Here is a 19654-nt window from a genome sequence, read left to right as displayed (position 1 = left end):
GGGGAGTCACTGTGACTTCCGGTGTGCATGCAGATAATATGCTCTCCCCACTTCCTCCTTAGGAACCATGTGTACATGGCAATGACTATGCAGGGAGGAAATGGGGAGAGCACCTTATTGGCGCGCACACCGGAAGTCACTGGAGCTGAAGTGGCTGGAGCCGGAGCAGAAGATCCCTGAATGCAGTGCCCACAGAAGGAAGAATGTATTTTTGAGGGAGTGCAGGGCGCAGGAATCTGGGGTCGTAACTGACACTGATTGGAGCCCCCCTCCCATCAGTGTATTATAAAGAAGACAGGAGGTAGGGAGGTCTACCAGGCACCGAACACCCCGAAGCCTGGAAGAAATCATCAGTATAAAGACAGAATATAAGATTTCTCAGCAAGACCACTAATATGAGGCACACAGGTAGGACTAGGGTAACATTTCTATTACCTGTATGCCCATATTAATAGGTGATATACGTCCCGAGGTGACAGATTCCCTTACAATAAACAAGAAAATGGGATCCAAAACTAATATCCAAGTAATAAAGAAAGTTATGACATATAACAGACGTGCAGTCCAGCACAGAGCACTCCCCCCAAAACATGGCAGGTACGATAATGATTCACATATAGAAAAAGTGATTACCGGTAATCCTTACATGCAAAAGTATACGTTAGATAAATACCTGGTGACCTTTCTTACAAGCTCCTTCTATTTTCTGATAGTCATTTTCTGTACAAAGAGGACATGCCTCTGCTGTCTCCCAGAGAAAATAAAAATTGCACCCGTCACAAGTGCCTGCAGGGCACAGTCTGAAAAAAGGAGAGGCAAAATATGTATATTTTTAATGAGCATGTAAAAAAAAGTCTCTCAAAAACACAAGGAAATAATGTAAATAATGGAATTTAGCTTAGAGTTGCAGAGATGCTGCAACAATGTAAACTCACCAACACACCGTGGGAAAATAGCCTTAGGATATGTGCATACAGCATCTTTAAAGGGAATCTGTCAGTAGAATCAGCCTTCCTAAGCCATTTATATGGGCAAGCTGAATAAAAGGATACCTTGATATCTGTGATGATGCTGAGCTGGCTGTCAGTCAATGCAGGGGCGCAGTTACCGTCGCCGTTCACAATGCACTGAGTGATGACTGAAGCCGCACCAAGCTCATCCTTAAGACCGAAATCCCAAGGCTGCTGGGAGAAATAAAGTTAATTGCCTCCTGGCAGCGGGGATCTCAGTGTGGGTGCCAAACAGCTTTAAAATGCTATTAATCTGCAGATTAACCCCATAAATGCAGGTTTTTTAAATGGCAAGTTCCCTTTAAAATAATCTCTGGAGGCAGATTTTCATGAAGATCAGTGTCTGGCAGATAGATCTTAACAGCTAATTTACATATAAGAAAAGCGAGGATTTCTCTGGAATAAGGCATCGGGTCGCATATATCAAGATATCATTTTATTCAACTTCTTATGACCTACATGCCCATATAGACGGCTTAGGAGGGTTGATCCTACTGACAGATCCCCTTTAAGACAACTTTAAAAACTGCCAAGATATTCCGCTTCAGGTAAAAGCCAGCGCCCTGAAAGGGCCTAGCTGGCGGCTTTGTCACCTTTTCTCAATTATTAATACTATAACTAGCCAGGATGACCATGCTACTTCTTTTCACCGCTTCAAGATTTCCAATCAATGAGCCCAGAAATATCACTATTGCCTCATTTGTGAAAATAATCAAGGCAATTTATACATATTCAGGGACATAATTAGAGGGGTTACAATCGTACCTGAGCCCGGAGTCTAGGGGGATGAAAAGATTCCTTTGGCCTTCATTATAAGATTAATACTATTAGACACCCACGATAGTTGGGGTCCCTGCTGGAGATTTTGTTTAAGGACCCACAATCTTCAAGATGTTTACAGCATTGGACATATTGTAATGTATGTGCAAAAGTAACAACAAAAAGAGAATAAGGAAAGTTACGTTACAAAGATGAACTGCTGCAATAATTACCTGGGCACTGATATATCTCCCTGACCAGGTTTTGTGGGATCGCACCGCATAGATATAACTGTAGCTCTTCCTTTTTCACAAGATGAGGTTGCCGCAGAAGATCTGTTAATAATATGAAGTTTTTTAGCAACTTAAATTCCACACGTTAACGCTTTGGTGTAAAAAAGGAAAGGGAATAACGAAAACTTTGGTAACATGAATCTTATTACAATATTATTTGCATGTTTGACACCTTATAACTGTGCTTCCAGGGAAAACTGCTTTAAAAGGGGATAACTTTTACTGTGTGGTCTAATGGAATATAAGGAAAGCGTTGGGAGTCCCTCGCATTAAGCCAGAGTTAAGAGATGCTAACAAGAGCAGCATTATCTCTGGGGGACCCATCCTGTCCATGTCATTCATATAATGGGACCTCTCAGCTCTCTTGACATGTCCTAGCTTTCGCCATAAAATTCCAATTCTATTTATTTATTATAACAGTTATTCCTCCTCAAAATGCAAGAATAGATTGATAATGTGACAACTGACATTGATTTCCCTTGTCAAAAAGGTAAGGCTCCGCGCAGTCTGACACTGACAGCACTAATTAGACAGTGTCAACTGGTACCATCCAATTGTCATTTTATTCATGAATTCCTAAGAGGAGTAACAGAAGAATGTCACAAGACAGAATTCCAAGAAAAAGTTATGCCAAATTGTTATCTCATAGAGGATACAGTAGTTACTAAAACAGACATGTCAGGAGAGTTGACAGGTCCTCTTTAAATACAGATTATGCAATAAGAGATGATCATGAAACAACTGCTTTAAAGGGTTGCCCACAAACAAAGTATGTTTTATTTAATAAATCCTAAGATAATAATAAGTTCTACAGTTGACCGTTAAACAATTTTCTGTGCTGAGATCTTATAAATATGCCCCTTCTATGAACTGTATAGCGGCTGTGTCTGACCATGTAGAGCTGCTGCAGCTCATGGTCGACATATGCCAAAACTCACTCCTGTGATAAAACAGCCAGGGAAAAGTGTTACATCAGAAAGCAGCAGATGCAAGCCCCTGCTGTGGAATCTGTTTACATTGTTATCATAAATGAATTATGCTTCCTACCTGGCCAGGAAAGGTGGTATGTGCTGACCGTGATCTGGGGCAGCTCTGCATAGTCATACACAGCCATTACACAGTACATAGCAGTGGCACATTTAAAAAAATTATCTCAACACAGAAACATTTTTTTGCCAACACATCCAAATGTGGAATTTATTATTATTATTCCAAGATCTATTGATTGAAATGTACTTTGTTCATGGGAAAATTCGTTTAATTATTTTTTCTATAGGTATCGCTGGAATACTGAAGGAATACAACTATTAGAGGGGTCCAACCATTTACTGAAGTGGTGCCAAATTATAGATAAATACCAGGACAAATTGCTTAAAAGCATGAAAGGTCAACTAAAGTTTCTCAAAATTTATAATATACAATCCAAGGTAATTTATGAAAACAATATTGCAGTTTTATCAGCCTCAAAAGAAAATGACGCAAGAACATGACTCATAAAAAGTCCAATTAGCTTTATCATACAAAACTTCACCATTTCTTACTTGTAAAAGAAATTTATATCTGGTATCTTTTTCTGAGGAGGGAATGTATCAGATTTAATGCTGATTCCATCCAGAGTCCGGTCAGTGGTTGCACCTGAAATTCACAAAAAAAGAAGAAAAGTTATAGAATGTCTAGGAAAAGTATTTCAATACCTGCACTTTATCCTGATCTAGTTTAGGCTACGTTCACATTAGCAGCGGGCGCCGCAGCGGCGGGCGCCGCATGCGTCATGCGCCCCTATATTTAACATGGGGGCGCATGGACATGCGTCGCACTTGCGTTTTGCGCCGCATGCGTCGCTGCGGCGCCCGCGTCCGGGCGCAGAGGACGCAACAAGTTGCATTTTTGCTGCGTCCAAAATCCATTTAAAAAAGGACGCATGCGGCGCAAAACGCAGCGTTGTGCATGCGTTTTGCTGCGTTTTTGTTTGCGTTGTGCGCTGCGGCGCCGACGCTGCGGCGCACAACGCAAATGTGAACGTAGCCTTATATGCGCAGGACAAATCCCTTTCATCACTGCTTATAACTTTTCCAACATGTAAACTGGATGTAGTTGCATAAAATACAAATGTGTTACAGAAACATCAGCTTATACTACTGATATTTGTAACAATTTAAAAATGCACTGTCTCATATGCAATGTATCCACCAGCCCCAGTGTCTCCTATGTAATGCATATACATCAACTCCAGTATCCAGTATCTCCTATGTGATGTATGCACCAGCGCCACTTTCTCCTATGTATTATATATACACCAGCTGCACTGTCTTCTATGTGATGTATGCACCAGTCCCACTATCTCCTATGTGATAAATGCACCAGACCCACTGTCTCCTATATGATGTATGCACCAGTCCCATTGTCTTCAATAAGATGTATGCATCAGCTTAACTGTCTCCTATGTATCCTATATGCACCAGATGCACTGGCTCCTGTGTAATGTATATACACCAACCCGTGTCTCCTATGAAATGCATACATACCAGCTCCAGTATTTCCTATGTGATATATGCACCAGTGCCACTTTCTCCTATGTGCCATATACACACCAACCCCACTGTCTCCTATGTATTGTATATACCCCAGCCCCAGTATCTCCTTTGTGATGTATCCACCAGCCCCATTGTCTCCTATATAGTGTATCCACCAGCCCCACTCTCCTATGTGATGGATGCATTAGCCAAACTGCCTATGTATCATATACACACAAGCTCCACTGTCTCCTATGTAATGTACATATATATCCCCAGTGTCTCCTATGTAATGTATATACACCAGCTCCAGTATCTCCTATGTGATATATGCATCAGTAAAACTGTCTCTTATGTATCATATATACACCAGCGTCACTGTCTCCTATGTATTGTATATACCCCAGCCCCAGTGTCTCCTTGGTGAGAAGGTAACGATTGTTATGAGAAGATGGAAGAAATACAAGATGACTGTCAATCTTACTCAGTCTGGGCTACATGCAAGATCTTGCATTGTGGGGCAAGGATAATTTTGAGAAAGGTCAGGAATCAGCCCAGAACTACATGGGAGGACCTGGTCTATGACCTGAGGAGAGCTCGGACCAGAGTCTCAAATGTTACCATTAGTAATACACTACGCCATGATGAATTAAAATCCTGCAAGGCATGCAAGGTCCCTGTCTTTCAGTTTCATTGTAGTTACGATAAAAATTACAGACCTCTCCATTCTTTGTGGGTGGGAAAACTTGCAAGATCTGCAGTGTATCAAATATTTATTCTCCTCACTGTATATGTACTAGTCCTGATGTCTGCTATATGATGTTTACAGAAGTCTTAATTTCTCCTATGTGATGTGTACAGCAGTCACAGTGTATCCTATGTAATCTCTGTGATGTATGTGATACAGCAGACCTCCCACTCTTTGAGTTCTATAAATATATTGTGAGCAGAGATAATTTTCCCACTGTGAGGAGTCATACAGTGAAATATACATCTGTGTTCAGAACAACTTACTGATGAGATCAGTCCATTACAAAACTGTCTCCTTTGGAATGTATTCACCAGCCCCACTGTCTCCTATGTGATGTATGCACCAGCCCCACTGACTCCTATGTGATGTATTCACCAGCCCCACTGTCTCCTATGTGATGTATGCACCAGTCCCCGTGTTTCCTATGTGATGTATGCACCAGCCCCACTGACTCCTATGTGATGTATGCACCGGTCTCCGTGTTTCCTATGTGATGTATGCACCAGCCCCACTGTTTCCTATTTGATGTATGCACCAGTCTCCATGTTTCCTATTTGATGTACCTGTCTTCTATGTGATGTATGCACCGGCCCCCGTGTTTCCTATGTGATGTATGCGCCAGTCTCCGTGTTTCCTATGTGATGTATGCACCAGCCCCACTGTCTCCTATGTGATGTATGCACCAGTCCCCGTGTTTCCTATGTGATGTACCTGTCTTCTATGTGATGTATGCACCGGCCCCCGTGTTTCCTATGTGATGTATGCGCCAGTCTCCGTGTTTCCTATGTGATGTATGCACCAGCCCCACTGTCTCCTATGTGATGTATGCACCAGTCCCCGTGTTTCCTATGTGATGTACCTGTCTCCTATGTGATGTATGCACCAGCCCCACTGTTTCCTATTTGATGCATGCGCCAGTCTCCGTGTTTCCTATGTGATGTATGCATCAGCCCCACTGTCTCCTATGTGATGTATGCACCAGTCCCCGTGTTTCCTATGTGATGTACCTGTCTTCTATGTGATGTATGCACCGGCCCCCGTGTTTCCTATGTGATGTATGCGCCAGTCTCCGTGTTTCCTATGTGATGTATGCACCAGCCCCACTGTCTCCTATATGATGTATGCACCAGTCCCCGTGTTTCCTATGTGATGTACCTGTCTCCTATGTGATGTATGCACCAGCCCCACTGTTTCCTATTTGATGCATGCGCCAGTCTCCGTGTTTCCTATGTGATGTATGCACCAGCCCCACTGTCTCCTATGTGATGTATGCACCAGTCCCCGTGTTTCCTATGTGATGTACCTGTCTTCTATGTGATGTATGCACCGGCCCCCGTGTTTCCTATGTGATGTATGCGCCAGTCTCCGTGTTTCCTATGTGATGTATGCACCAGCCCCACTGTCTCCTATATGATGTATGCACCAGTCCCCGTGTTTCCTATGTGATGTATGCACCAGCCCCACTGTCTCCTATGTGATGTATGCACCAGCCCCACTTTCTCCTATGTGATGTATGCACCAGTCCCCATGTTTCCTATGTGATGTATGCACCAGTCCCCGTGTTTCCTATATGATGTATGCACCAGCCCCACTGTCCCCTATATGATGTATGCACCAGTCCCCATGTTTCCTATGTGATGTATGCACCAGTCTCCGTGTTTCCTATGTGATGTATGCACCAGCCCCACTGTCTCCTATGTGATGTATGCACCAGTCCCCGTGTTTCCTATGTGATGTATGCACCAGCCCCACTGTCTCCTATGTGATGTATGCACCAGTCCCCGTGTTTCCTATGTGATGTATGCACCAGCCCCACTGTCTCCTATGTGATGTATGCACCAGTCCCCGTGTTTCCTATGTGATGTATGCACCAGCCCCACTGTCTCCTATGTGATGTATGCACCAGTCCCCGTGTTTCCTATGTGATGTATGCACCAGCCCCACTGTCTCCTATGTGATGTATGCACCAGCCCCCGTGTTTCCTATGTGATGTATGCACCAGTCCCCGTGTTTCCTATGTGATGTATGCACCAGTCCCCGTGTTTCCTATGTGATGTATGCGCCAGCCCCACTGTTTCCTATGTGATGTATGCACCAGTCCCCGTGTTTCCTATATGATGTATGCACCAGTCCCACTGTCTCCTATGTGATGTATGCACCAGTCCCCGTGTTTCCTATGTGATGTATGCATCAGCCCCACTGTCTCCTATGTGATGTATGCACCAGTCCCACTGTCTCCTATGTGATGTATGCACCAGTCCCCGTGTTTCCTATGTGATGTATGCACCAGCCCCACTGTCTTTTATGTGATGTATGCACCAGTCCCTGTGTTTCCTATGTGATGTATGCACCAGTCCCACTGTCTCCTATGTGATGTATGCACCAGTCCCCGTGTTTCCTATGTGATGTATCTGTCTCCTATGTGATGTATGCACCAGTCCCCGTGTTTCCTATGTGATGTATGCACCAGTCCCCGTGTTTCCTATGTGATGTATGCACCAGCACCACTGTCCTATGTGATGTATGCACCAGCCCCACTGTCTCCTATGTGATGTATGCACCAGTCTCCGTGTTTCCTATGTGATGTATCTGTCTCCTATGTGATGTATGCACCAGTCCCCGTGTTTCCTATGCGATGTATGCACCAGCCCCACTGTTTCCTATGTGATGTATGCACCAGCCCCACTGACTCCTATGTGATGTATGCACCAGCCCCACTGTCTCCTATGTGATGTATGCACCAGTCCCCGTGTTTCCTATGTGATGTATCTGTCTCCTATGTGATGTATGCACCAGTCCCCGTGTTTCCTATGTGATGTATGCACCAGTCCCCGTGTTTCCTATGTGATGTATGCACCAGCCCCACTGACTCCTATGTGATGTATGCACCAGTCTCCGTGTTTCCTATGTGATGTATGCGCCAGCCCCACTGTTTCCTATGTGATGTATGCACCAGCCCCACTGTCTCCTATGTGATGTATGCGCCAGCCCCACTGTTTCCTATGTGATGTATGCACCAGCCCCACTGTCTCCTATGTGATGTATGCACCAGTCCCCATGTTTCCTATGTGATGTATGCACCAGCCCCACTGTCCTATGTAACTGTCTCCTTTGTGATGTATGCAGCCTTTCCACAAACTTTATTAGGCATCCAAACCTGATCAGTAAACTAAACTTCTGGTAAAAGGTCCGTGTTTGGAGTTCGGTACCGGACACTAGGTGCCCAGTTCGGGTTCATTCATCCCTACTTAAATCGTAGCAATATTGTGTAATTTTTGGGAATTTGCAAACACAGCGATAATATAAAATTTCATATGCACTAGTTTTTACATAATGTAACTAATAGGGGAAAATCAACAAAGAGATTGCCCCACAAGACATTTATGCTATATGTATAGGATTAATGTCTGATGGACGCTGTTCCGACATCTGGAACCCACAACTATCTCCAGAAAGGGAGTCCCTCGTTACCCTCTTTTGGCTGATATTCAACCAAAAATGAGTGGAAAACTGATGACACCTGCACCGACTCTTTCCATTAGGTACTAAAGAAACTCCAATATCATAATTATATAACAAATTTACAGTGGAAAATTATCATTACAAACGCTCAGACTTTACATATTTTTCTAACTTTTTGCCTTTTGTAAAAAATATAGTGAGAGCAGAAAATTTCACTTTTGTTATTTTTGTGGTGACGTCACTGATACTAGATTAAAGGGAATCTTCAGCTGGATTTTGCTACCCCATCTGATCACAGCATGATATAAGGGCAGAGACCCCTGATTTCAGTGATGTATCACTTACTTTACTGGTTGCAACAATTTTAATTGAAAATAGTTTTATCTGTTGTAGATGTATCAGAGCACTGATTGGCAGCTTTTTGTATACACTGTGCATAGGCAGAAAATTGTGAATCAGTAGAGGGGGCATGGTTGGACTACTTGACAACAGGCCAAGTAGCCCTCCAGAGATTAACCTCTGCTGATGAAACAATGAATTTATAAAAAACCCAGTAAGTGGTACATCGCTGCAATCAGGGTGTTTGTTTCTATATTTTGTTGCTATCAGATAAGTATCAAAAACGTGATGACAAATTCCCATTAAAGTACTGTATGTATTTCAATTTGTAATATTTATATAACTGCATCACTGAATGTGACCCTTGGAAGTGGAATAATCTGCTCAGATGAGCAATTCCAAAATTTCTGACATTTGTAGCTTCGTCAGAAGCATAAATGTGGCTCGGAGACTCTGACCTTCTTGAGAATAATATAGTTAAACGGCTCCAAGCATTGTAGATAACCTCTATATGAGCATTAAAAGGACAGATATCTCTTAGTTGTCTATCATCTGAAGGAAGAGATTGTCAACTTTCCCAGAAAAACCTTAGGGATGCCCACTGCAGCAGAATTCATAAGTAGTGGTCAGTGTCAAGCCATGAGGTTACAGGAGGTGAGGATCTAATGTATTCATATCCAAAGGGTAAGAACTACAGCTATACATTACACTTCTCGTTGTATAATATAGACACACTTTACAGTGGCATTTAAAAGTTTGGGCACCCCTGGTTATAATTATTGTTATTGTGAACAGTTAAGCAAGTTGAAGATTAAATTATTTCTAAAAGGCCTAAAGTTAAAGATAACACATTTCCTTGGTATGTTCCGCAAATAAAAATATATATTTTCATCTTTTCCATTTTAAAAATTACAAAAAGAAAAATGGTTGGATGCAAAGGTTTGGCCACCCTGCACGGTTAGTGCCTAGTAGCACCAACTTTTGAGAGTATCACTGCTTATAAACGCTTTTTGTAGTCAGTAGTCAGCCAAGAGTCTTGAGCGAAATTCATAAACTCTACCTTCGAAAATTATTCCAGCTTTTTTGCATTGGCCCATTATCCATTTTGTAATTTTTAAAATGAAAAAAAAATGACAATTTTTTTTGTGCCTAAAATACAAAGGAAATGTGTAATTGTCAACTTTAGTCCCTTCAGAGATCATTTCATCTTCAACTTGCTTAACTGTTCACAATAACAGTAATTTTAACCAGGGGTGCCCAAACTTTTACTTGCCACTGTAGGCCATATACAGCTCTGGCAAAAATTAAGAGACCACTGCAAAATGTTCAGTTTGTCTGATTTTTCTCTTTATAGGTATATTTTTGAGTAAAATGTAAATTCTTCTTTTAGTGTATAAACTTCTGACAACATGTCTCCGAATTTACAAGAAAATATATTTAATATTTTTTTTCTGACAAAGAAAAATGGTCAAAATAAAAAAAACAGTGCTTTCAGATCTCAAATAATGCAAAGAAAACAAGTTCATAATTATTTAGAAACAAAAATACTAATGTTTTAACCCAGGAAGAGTTCTGAAATTAATATTTTGTGCAATACCATGATTTCTAATCACAGCTTTCATGCATCTTGGCATGCTTTCCCCCAGTCTTTCACACTGCTTCTGTAGTGCACACACACCAAAAGGCTTTATTAGAAAACGTATGTGCCAACATTATTAAAATCATTTAAAAACAACAACCAAATGAATGACTGTGGAAGGGAACATAGGTTCCTGCTGCTCTGGCATTTGCCTGATGAGCAGCCTGCACTCTGTTTAGGACATTTGTTATGTAGGATTATTTAATATCTATGCCACATGGTAACTGTTTGAAAGGTATTTTATTTTCATTTTCTTATATATTCAGTGACATTGGTCATACAGCATTTTTCTGTAGTCCTACATATTATCATGTGACTCTCAGTTTGCTTTTTCTTATAATTGGTCCATTTATATTTAGTGCATTTATTGCCCATGCTGTCAAGCCACTTGGGAATTACTATCTTATTTTGGATTTTCTATATTACTTACAGTAACTTGATAGTTTGGTATCATCTAATCATTATTTGGTATTTGAGTTCACACAAATTTATTTATTTGTATTCACCGCATTTTTCATTGCTTGATATCTTGTCTAAACTTGTGTTCAATTTTCTCTAATTATTGTGGGGTATCTGCCTTATTGTGTCTGCCTATGTTCACTTCTACAGTCATTCATTTGGTTGTTGTTTTTAAATCATTTTAATAATGTTGGCACTTACATTTTCTAATAAAGCCTTGTTATTTTAACTATTTTGGTGTGTGTTCACTACATTTGACACCTTTTCCTCTCTTCTCTACAATAGCTCCTTGGGTGCCACAAGTTGCACCCCCTTTCTTACTTTGTATTATTGTTGGTGGTGCCCATTCTTCCATTCTTTTTCCTTTCACATTGTTTCTGGTGCAAAAATGTAAGCAGTTCTTTGTTTGATGGCTTGTGACTATCCATCATCCTCTTGATTACATTCCAGAGGTTTTCAATGGGGTTCAGGTCTGGAGATTGGGCTGCCCATGACAGGGTTTTGACGTGGTGGTCTCTTAATTTTTGCCAGAAGCATCAATTTTAATCAGAATAAAGTAAGCTATATCAGTAAGGTTGACGTTCAGTTAGGATCTCAATAACAGGGCATAAATGTTCAGAATTATAGTAGCTACAGTGGGGAAAAAAGTATTTGGTCAGCTACTAATTGTGCAAGTTCTCCCACTTAAAAAGATGAGAGAGGCCTGTAATTGACATCATAGGTAGACCACAACCATGAGAGTCAAAATTAAAAAACAAATCCAGAAAATCAACTTGTCTGATTTGGCAAGATTTATTTTGCAAATTATGGTCGAAAATAATTATTTGGTCACCTAAAACAAGCAAGATTTCTGGCTCTCACAGACCTGTAACTTCTTCCTTAAGAGGCTCCTCTGTCCTCCACTCATTACCTGTAGTAATGGCTCCTGCTTGAACTTGTTATCAGTATAAAAGGCACCTGTCCACAACCTCAAATAGTCACACCTCAAACTCCACTATGGTGAAGACCAAAGAGCTGTTGAAGGACACCAGAAACAAAATTGTAGCCCTGCACCAGGCTGGGAAGACTGAATCTGCAATAGACAAGCAGCTTGGTGTGATGAAATCAGTAAGAAAATGGAAGACATACAAGATAATCTCCCTCGATCTGGGGCTCCATGCAAGATCTCACCCTGTGGGGTCAAAATGATCACAAGAATGGTGAGCAAAAATCACAGAACCATAAGGGGGAACATAGAGAATGACCTGCATAGAGCTGAGACCACCGTAACAAAGGCTACCATCAGTAACACACTACTCCACCAGGGACTCAGATCCTGCAGTGCATAATTTGCAAAATAAATCTTGCCAAATCAGACAAGGTGATTTTCTGGATTTGTTTTCTCATTTTGACTGTCATAGTTGTGGTCTATGATGTCAATTACAAGCCCTCTCATCTTTTTAAGTGGGAGAACTTGCACAATTGGTGGCTGACTAAATACTTTTTTCCCCACTGTATAACTTTTTTTATTTTGGTAACTAAACTATAGACTTAAGTAAGAAACTCAGTACAGAAATGAAATGGAGGTGTTACCCATAACAGCAAATTGGAAGTCATCAGCTACAAAAATAAGACTGATAATATGGGCAATACTGAATTGCACTAAATTTTACACATAAGTGAGGAGATTCACTAAAGTGGTTGTCTCATGATACATTTATGGCATATCCATTGGATATGCCATTAATGTTTCATAGATTAGAGTCCCATCTCTGGAACCCACAACTATCTCCAGAACGGAAGACGACTGATCCTGTTTTGGCCAATATCTGAACATCAGTGAATGGTGAATGGTGTATATTTTTAGCACAATTTCTTTCAGAGAGACATTTACAGCATAACCATAGGATATGTGTGACGTTTCTAGGTGTCGCATGTGGTTCATGGACCCACTGTGCCACAGACCAGACTTACCCTGGAGGACGTGACTAAGCAGCTACCTTGATATTCGCTGGAGACTCTAGTGGTATGGTCAGACTTGTGCAGCAAGTAGATGCCAGGTGCACTCCTGGGAGAAGTCCAGCAGGATGGCCACTGGGACTGGTTCACGCGGTGCAGACTGGACGGCTACAGGAATAGATTCACAGTTCTGACCTAGGTATTCAGCCTCAGGGTGGCAGACTTGAACCGCCGATGCGGCCACGGGGTACAGGTACCCCAGATGCGGTTTCGGGATTCGGACACCACCGAAGCAGTAGCAGGAAACAAGGATTAACTATGGTGGACTAATGGGACACAGGATACTATAACAGACTAGGGTAGTCCACATATATAGTAGGATATACCAAATGTATCAGTCACTGTGTGCTCTGTGTGATAATTTTTTTATATCTTCTCTATTCTTTGCATCTTTTGAACAGTATTAATAAATCTGCCTCATTTTTTCCCTTGAAAAGATCTGAAAAGAATAGTGAAACCAAAGTTTCTTAATTTATGTAAACAATTGAGTTTGCAGCCCAAGAATGCCCTTAATATCAGCTTCTGAATTTATTTTTACGTCAAGCTATAAATTCAGTTTTCAAATTTTTTTCTCAAAGTCTATGAACAATAAACTATTGAGCAAACTGTTCTACTTTAATGAAAGGACATCAATTCTAAATGAAAGTCTTAGCATCACTAAATGTTCATCCAACTACACGACAAACTGCTTTGCTGTTCAAAGGGAACCTGTCGCCCCCAAAATCGAAGGTGAGCTATGCCCACCAGCATCAGGGGCTTATCTACACCATTCTGGAATGCTGTAGATAAGCCCCAGATGTATCCTGAAAGATGAAAAAAAGAGGTTAGATTATACTCACCCAGGGGCGGTCCCACTGCGGCCGGTCCGATAGGCGTCGCGGTCCGGTCCGGGGTCTCCCATCTTCTTACAATGATGTCCACTCCTTGTAGTCATGCTGCGGCCCCGGCACAGGTGTACTTTGTCTGCCCTGTTGAGGGCAGAGCAAAGTACTGCAGTGCGCAGGCGCCGGGAAAGGTCAGAGAGGCCCGGCGCCTGCGCACTGCAGTACATTGCTCTGCCCTCAACAGGGCAGACAAAGTACACCTGTGCCGGAGCCGCAGCGTAAATACAAGAAGAGGATGTCATCGTAAGAAGATGGGAGGCCCCGGATCGGACCGCGACACCCATCGTACCGGGACCGCCCCTGAGTGAGTATAATCTAACCTCTTTTTCTCATCTTTCAGGATACATCGGGGGCTTATCTACAGCATTCCAGAATGCTGTAGATAAGCCCCTGATGCTGGTGGGCTTAGCTCACCTTCGATTTTGGGGGTGACAGGTTCCCTTTAAGGTGGAGATGTCCTCTAATAAAAATGTAACATCCATGAAACATAGGCCATGAAGATATTGAAGATAATATATATGTATTACCTAGGAAAGCATCGGCCAAGCTGACAGACTGAGAGGACAGAGCTGTGCGGAATCCTTTGCTATCTGATGGAATGATAGTAGACTGACAAACAAAGGTCTTCACAAAATTTGACACGTCTTCAGCTTCTGCTTCCATCTCTTTCGTCGTGACATCAGTAATGTTGTCAGTACACACTGCCTTCCTTTCCCCCTTTAGATAGACAAAAACATATTTGCCATAAATAAACTGGACTTTGCCCACAAATATTTTTTATTTAACTGTGTTTAGTGCTTCTTTAAAGGGAACTTGTCACCAGAAAAAGCCGAACAATGCAAGGAAGAAATTAACTTAGCTGTAACTGCGCCCCAGCCGTGACCGACAGTCGGCCCCAATGCAGTGCCAGCGTCAGTCAGAGCCGGGGGAGAGGTTACAGCCGCTACTCTGTATACTCTGTGACTGAACAAGCAACGACGACGCCCCATGACAGAAACCGCAAGGCTGCCGGGGAGAAAAAGTTCATTTTCTCCCCACAGCTTTCAGCTACGTGCGGGCGCCAGGCAGGTTACTAATGCTATTTAATCTGCAGATTAACCCGTATCTTCAGGTTGATAGTGCTTTTTCTAGTGACAAGTTCCATTTAACCTCTTAGCGACTGCCGATATGCATTAAAACATCGACCGCTAAGATGCCTTTTCTTTCATCACAGGTTTTAAAAAGACAATCAGGAATAAGAGTATAGCACTGCTCAGAATCCAAAAATCTCCCGGATAACGTGCTCAGGTCTGGAACTTTTCGGTCTTCGATCATGTGATCGTCGCTATTCAATGAATACCACAATCATGTAAAAATGTGCCGACTATTAAAATAATTTCTCTCTCTTCTGACATGACATACATGTTAGACGAGAGAGAAATTATGTCCCCAAGCTCCCCCCCTTCTCCGGTACCTTCGTCATCACCCAGCCCTTCGCCTCCACTTCATGGAAAAAAAATGGCATTCACATGCGCAGTCCGTCATCCCCTTACCCTGATTAATTTTTTCTTATTTTATAATTTTTATTTATTTCATTCATTGCCATTAGGGTTAGGGTTGGGCTTAGGGTTGAGCTTACAGGATTAATGTTAAGCTTAAGCTTATGGTTGGGCTTAGGGTTGGGCGTATTGTTAGGGTTGAACTTAGGGTTAGGATTGGGGTTGGGCTTATTGTTAGGGTTTGGCTTAGAGGTAGGTTTGGGCTTGGGGTTGGTCTTAAGGTTTGGGTTGGGCTTAGGGTTGGAGTTGGGTTTAGGGTTGGAGTTAGGGTTTTCTCAAAAGTTACAAAAATGATGATAATATGACGACTAGTGTTGAGCTCAAGTACTCACTAGTTGAGTTTAAATTGGGATGCTCAGGTATGCACCGAGTATTATGGGTGTTTGACTGACATGCTGGAGTCTTCGCGCCGCATGTTTCACAGCTGTTAGACAGCTAAAAAACATGCAGGAAGTGCCTGCCATATACGGGCAAGTAGCAAGCACTTGCACTTAACACTAGTTACGACAAATTCAATATGACGACCTAATGTTATCAAATTCTGTGTACTACCGTTGGGTTCAAAATCTTCACTATGCCCTTGGACAAAATCCTTGAGGGGAGTAGTTTCCAAAACTTGTTGTGGGAGGTTTCTGCTGTTTGAGCACCTTAGGGGCCCTGCAAATGTAACATGCCACTAGCAATCTATTTCAGCCAATTTGTGTCCCAAAATTCAAATATTGCTCCTTCCATTCTGAACCTTGCCATTTGTCCAAACATAACTTTATGACTACATGTGGGGTATCACTGCACTGGTAAAAAAGTGGGTAACATACTTTGGGGTCCACTTTTTGGTGTTAGTGCTTGCAAAAGTGAGAAATTGGGGGCTAAAATTTAAGGTAATTTTTTTCATTCCAATTGCACTAATTCCTGTGTAACCACTGAAGGGTTAAAAAATTTCCCAACAACAGTTTTAAAGTATTTGAAGGGTACATTTTTTTTAAATGGTATCACTTTTACCAAGGCAAACAGGATCATGGGGTGCATTAAAAGAGGTCTGGATACACATGAAGAGAGCATTATACTGCCTCTCTACAAATCCCTGGTTAGACCGCACATGGAGTACTGTGTACACTTTTGGGCACCAGTGCTCAGGAAGGATATAATGGAACTAGAGTGAGTACAAAGGAGGGCAACAAAATTAATAAAGGAGATGGGAGAACTACAATACCCAGAGAGGTTAGCAAAATTAGGATTATTTATTCTAGAAAAAAGACGACTATGGGGCGATCTAATAACCATGTATAAGTATATAAGGGGAAAATACAAATATTTCTCCGACGATCTGTTTATTCCAAGGAATATGATGGTCACAAGGGGGCATTCTCTGCATCTGGAGGAGAGAAGGTTTTTCCACCAACATAGAAGAGGATTCTTTACTGTTAGGGCAGTAAGAATCTGGAGTTCCTTGTCTGAGGAGGTGGTGATGGCAAACTCAGTCGAGGGATTCAAGAGAGGCCTGAATGTCTTCCTGGAGCGTAACAATGTTGTATCTTACAGTTATTAGGTTCTTTAGAAAGACATAGATCTGGGGATTTATTCTGATGGAATATAGGCTAAACTGGATGGACAAATGTCTTTTTCGGCCTTACTAACTATGTAACTATGTTACTACGTTTTGGGGAGTTTACAATATATAGGCCCCTCAAAGTTCACTCTACAAGTGGGTCATGGCACCTGCAAACCATAAAAGTAAAATCTGCACTATAATATGGCGCTACTTCCCTTCTGAGTTATGCACTGTGCCTCAACAGTAGTTCCCGATTATATGTAGGGTATTGGCGTACACAGGAGAAATTGCACAACAAACTGAGAGGTCCATTTTTTCCTATTAGCCCTTGAAAAAATTAAAAATTGGGCTAAAACAACATTTTAGCTGTAAAAATGTAATTATTCTTTCTTCACTGCCCAATGGTATACATTTCTATGAGATACATGTGGTATCTCAGGGGTTCTGCCAATGTGACATGGTACTCAAATCATTACAGCAAAATCTGAACTCCAATAAGGCGCTCCTTCCCTTCTGAGCCTTGCACAGTGCCTCAAATGTACTTTTTGACCACATATGGGTTATCAGTGTACTCAGGAGAAATTGAACAACAGATTGTACAGGTCCATTTTCTCCTGTTACCCTTGTGAAAATACTATTTTTTTTTATTTTCATGGCTCTACGTTATAAACTTCTGTGAAACACCTAAGGGTTCAAGGTGCTCACCACACATCTAGATACATTCCTTGAGAGGTCTAGTTTCCAAAATGGGGTCACATGTGGGGGGTTTCCACTGCTTAGGCACATCAGAGGTTCTTCAAATGTGACATGGCGTCTGCTCTCGATTCCAGCTATTTTTGCTTTCAAAAAGTCAAAAGGTTCTCCTTCCCTTCTGAGTCTTGCTGTGTGCCCAACAAGTAGTTTCTTCTCACATATGGGGTATCTGCGTACTCAGGAGAAATTGCACAACAAATTGTATGGTTCATTTTCTCCTGTTACAAAAGTAAAAAAATTGGGCTAAAGTTACATTTTTGTGAAAAAAATAAAATGTTCATTTTTTTCCTTCCATATTCCATTAATTCCTGTGAAGCATCTGAAGGATTAGTAAACTTCTTGAATGTGGTTTTGAAAACTTTGAGGGGTGCAGTTTTTAAAATGGTTTAAATTTTGAGTATTTTCTGTCATATAGGCCCCACAAAGTCACTTCAAATGTGATGTGGTCCCTAAATAACATGGTTTTGTAAATTTTGTTGGAGAAATTTGAAATTGAGTGCTTCTAATTTCCTAACAAAAAAAAAATTATGCTTAAAAAATGATGACGATGTAAAGTAGACATGCGGGAAATGTTATTTATTAACTATTTTCTGTGTTATAACTATCTGATTTAAGGGCATAAAAATTACGTTTTAAAATTGCGAAATGTTCTAATTTTTTGTCAAATTTTTTATATTTTCAGAAATATACGCAAATCATATTGGCCAAAATTTACAACTAACATGAAGTACAATATGTAATAAAAAAATACAGAATCACTGGGATCAATTGAAGAGTTATTACCACATAAAGTGACACTGGCCAGATTTAAATAATTTGGCCTGGTCATTAAGGCCAAAATTAGTTCCGTCATTAAGGGGATAAAGAAGACTTGTCACCAAATGAAAAGTTAACAGTTCTTTTTCTTGTTTTATTTTTGCTGTTCCCCAAAGTATTCCATTTTTATTACCATAATTTTTAAATCCTCCATATGATTCTTGAGATATGGGCTTTCACATTTATTAGTGCAAATTTTTATGGTCTTGCATGCCCCAAGAAGATACTATGTGCACCCCCCTTTGGTAAAGACTATACAAATTTGCACCAAATAAATAAAAACCAATATCGACAGAACCGTATGGTGTATTTAAAATGAGCAAAAATTTAATTTTCTATCACATTACCGTTACGCCCAATGGTGGCGCAAGAGGATTTGTGGACCCACAGTGCCACAGGACTGAGCCTGCCAAGGAATGGGCGTAGCCAAGTGGCTACCAGGTGTTCACTGGGGCTCCTGATGGTAGAGACAGACTGAACTCCTAGGCAGATCCCGATACTGCAGCTGCTGACCCAAACAATATGGTTCAATATTAGGATGTTTCAGAATATTTTTTTATCCTTTCTACCTTTCATACATGACTACATCCCACCGCCTCTTATACAGACTGGGAACTTACTCCATTTCCACACAAACTAATGTTGAAAAGATGAAAGTATTTTGTTCCTTTGGAAGTGAAGCTGGGCCCATTAATGAGAGTTCCCACACTGCTCAGATTGTTAAACCTGTACGTCAGGCTCTGGTTTTCATGCATATAGGAGAAGTTGCAGTCACTGTAACAGGCAGAATGGTCCTGAAAAACACAAAAACACAGATTTTTTGGTGGACTGGCAACATTTCTCTTCTACAATGTGTAATACACAATATCTATTAATAAGGGGGTGATTCAC

At 41.3% G+C, this 19654-nt stretch overlaps 1 protein-coding gene across 1 annotated transcript in view; it reads right to left on the bottom strand.

Annotated features, from left to right (window-relative positions):
* The window catches only part of ELAPOR2 (endosome-lysosome associated apoptosis and autophagy regulator family member 2), a 157455-nt gene that overhangs the window by 16398 nt on the left and 121403 nt on the right, over nucleotides 1–19654 (bottom strand). Inside the window, exons 15-19 of the mRNA XM_077264643.1 lie at nucleotides 19384–19557; nucleotides 14635–14824; nucleotides 3604–3697; nucleotides 2003–2104; nucleotides 674–800 (exon numbers count right to left, since the gene is read on the bottom strand). Coding sequence (XP_077120758.1) covers nucleotides 674–800; nucleotides 2003–2104; nucleotides 3604–3697; nucleotides 14635–14824; nucleotides 19384–19557 — 687 coding nt within the window. The remainder of the gene's footprint in view (nucleotides 1–673; nucleotides 801–2002; nucleotides 2105–3603; nucleotides 3698–14634; nucleotides 14825–19383; nucleotides 19558–19654) is intronic.

This window comes from Ranitomeya variabilis, chromosome 5, assembly GCF_051348905.1.
Source record: "Ranitomeya variabilis isolate aRanVar5 chromosome 5, aRanVar5.hap1, whole genome shotgun sequence".
NCBI lineage: Eukaryota > Metazoa > Chordata > Amphibia > Anura > Dendrobatidae > Ranitomeya > Ranitomeya variabilis.
The sequence above is the reverse complement of the archived record's forward strand: the minus strand, read 5'-3'. Positions and strand labels throughout refer to the sequence as shown.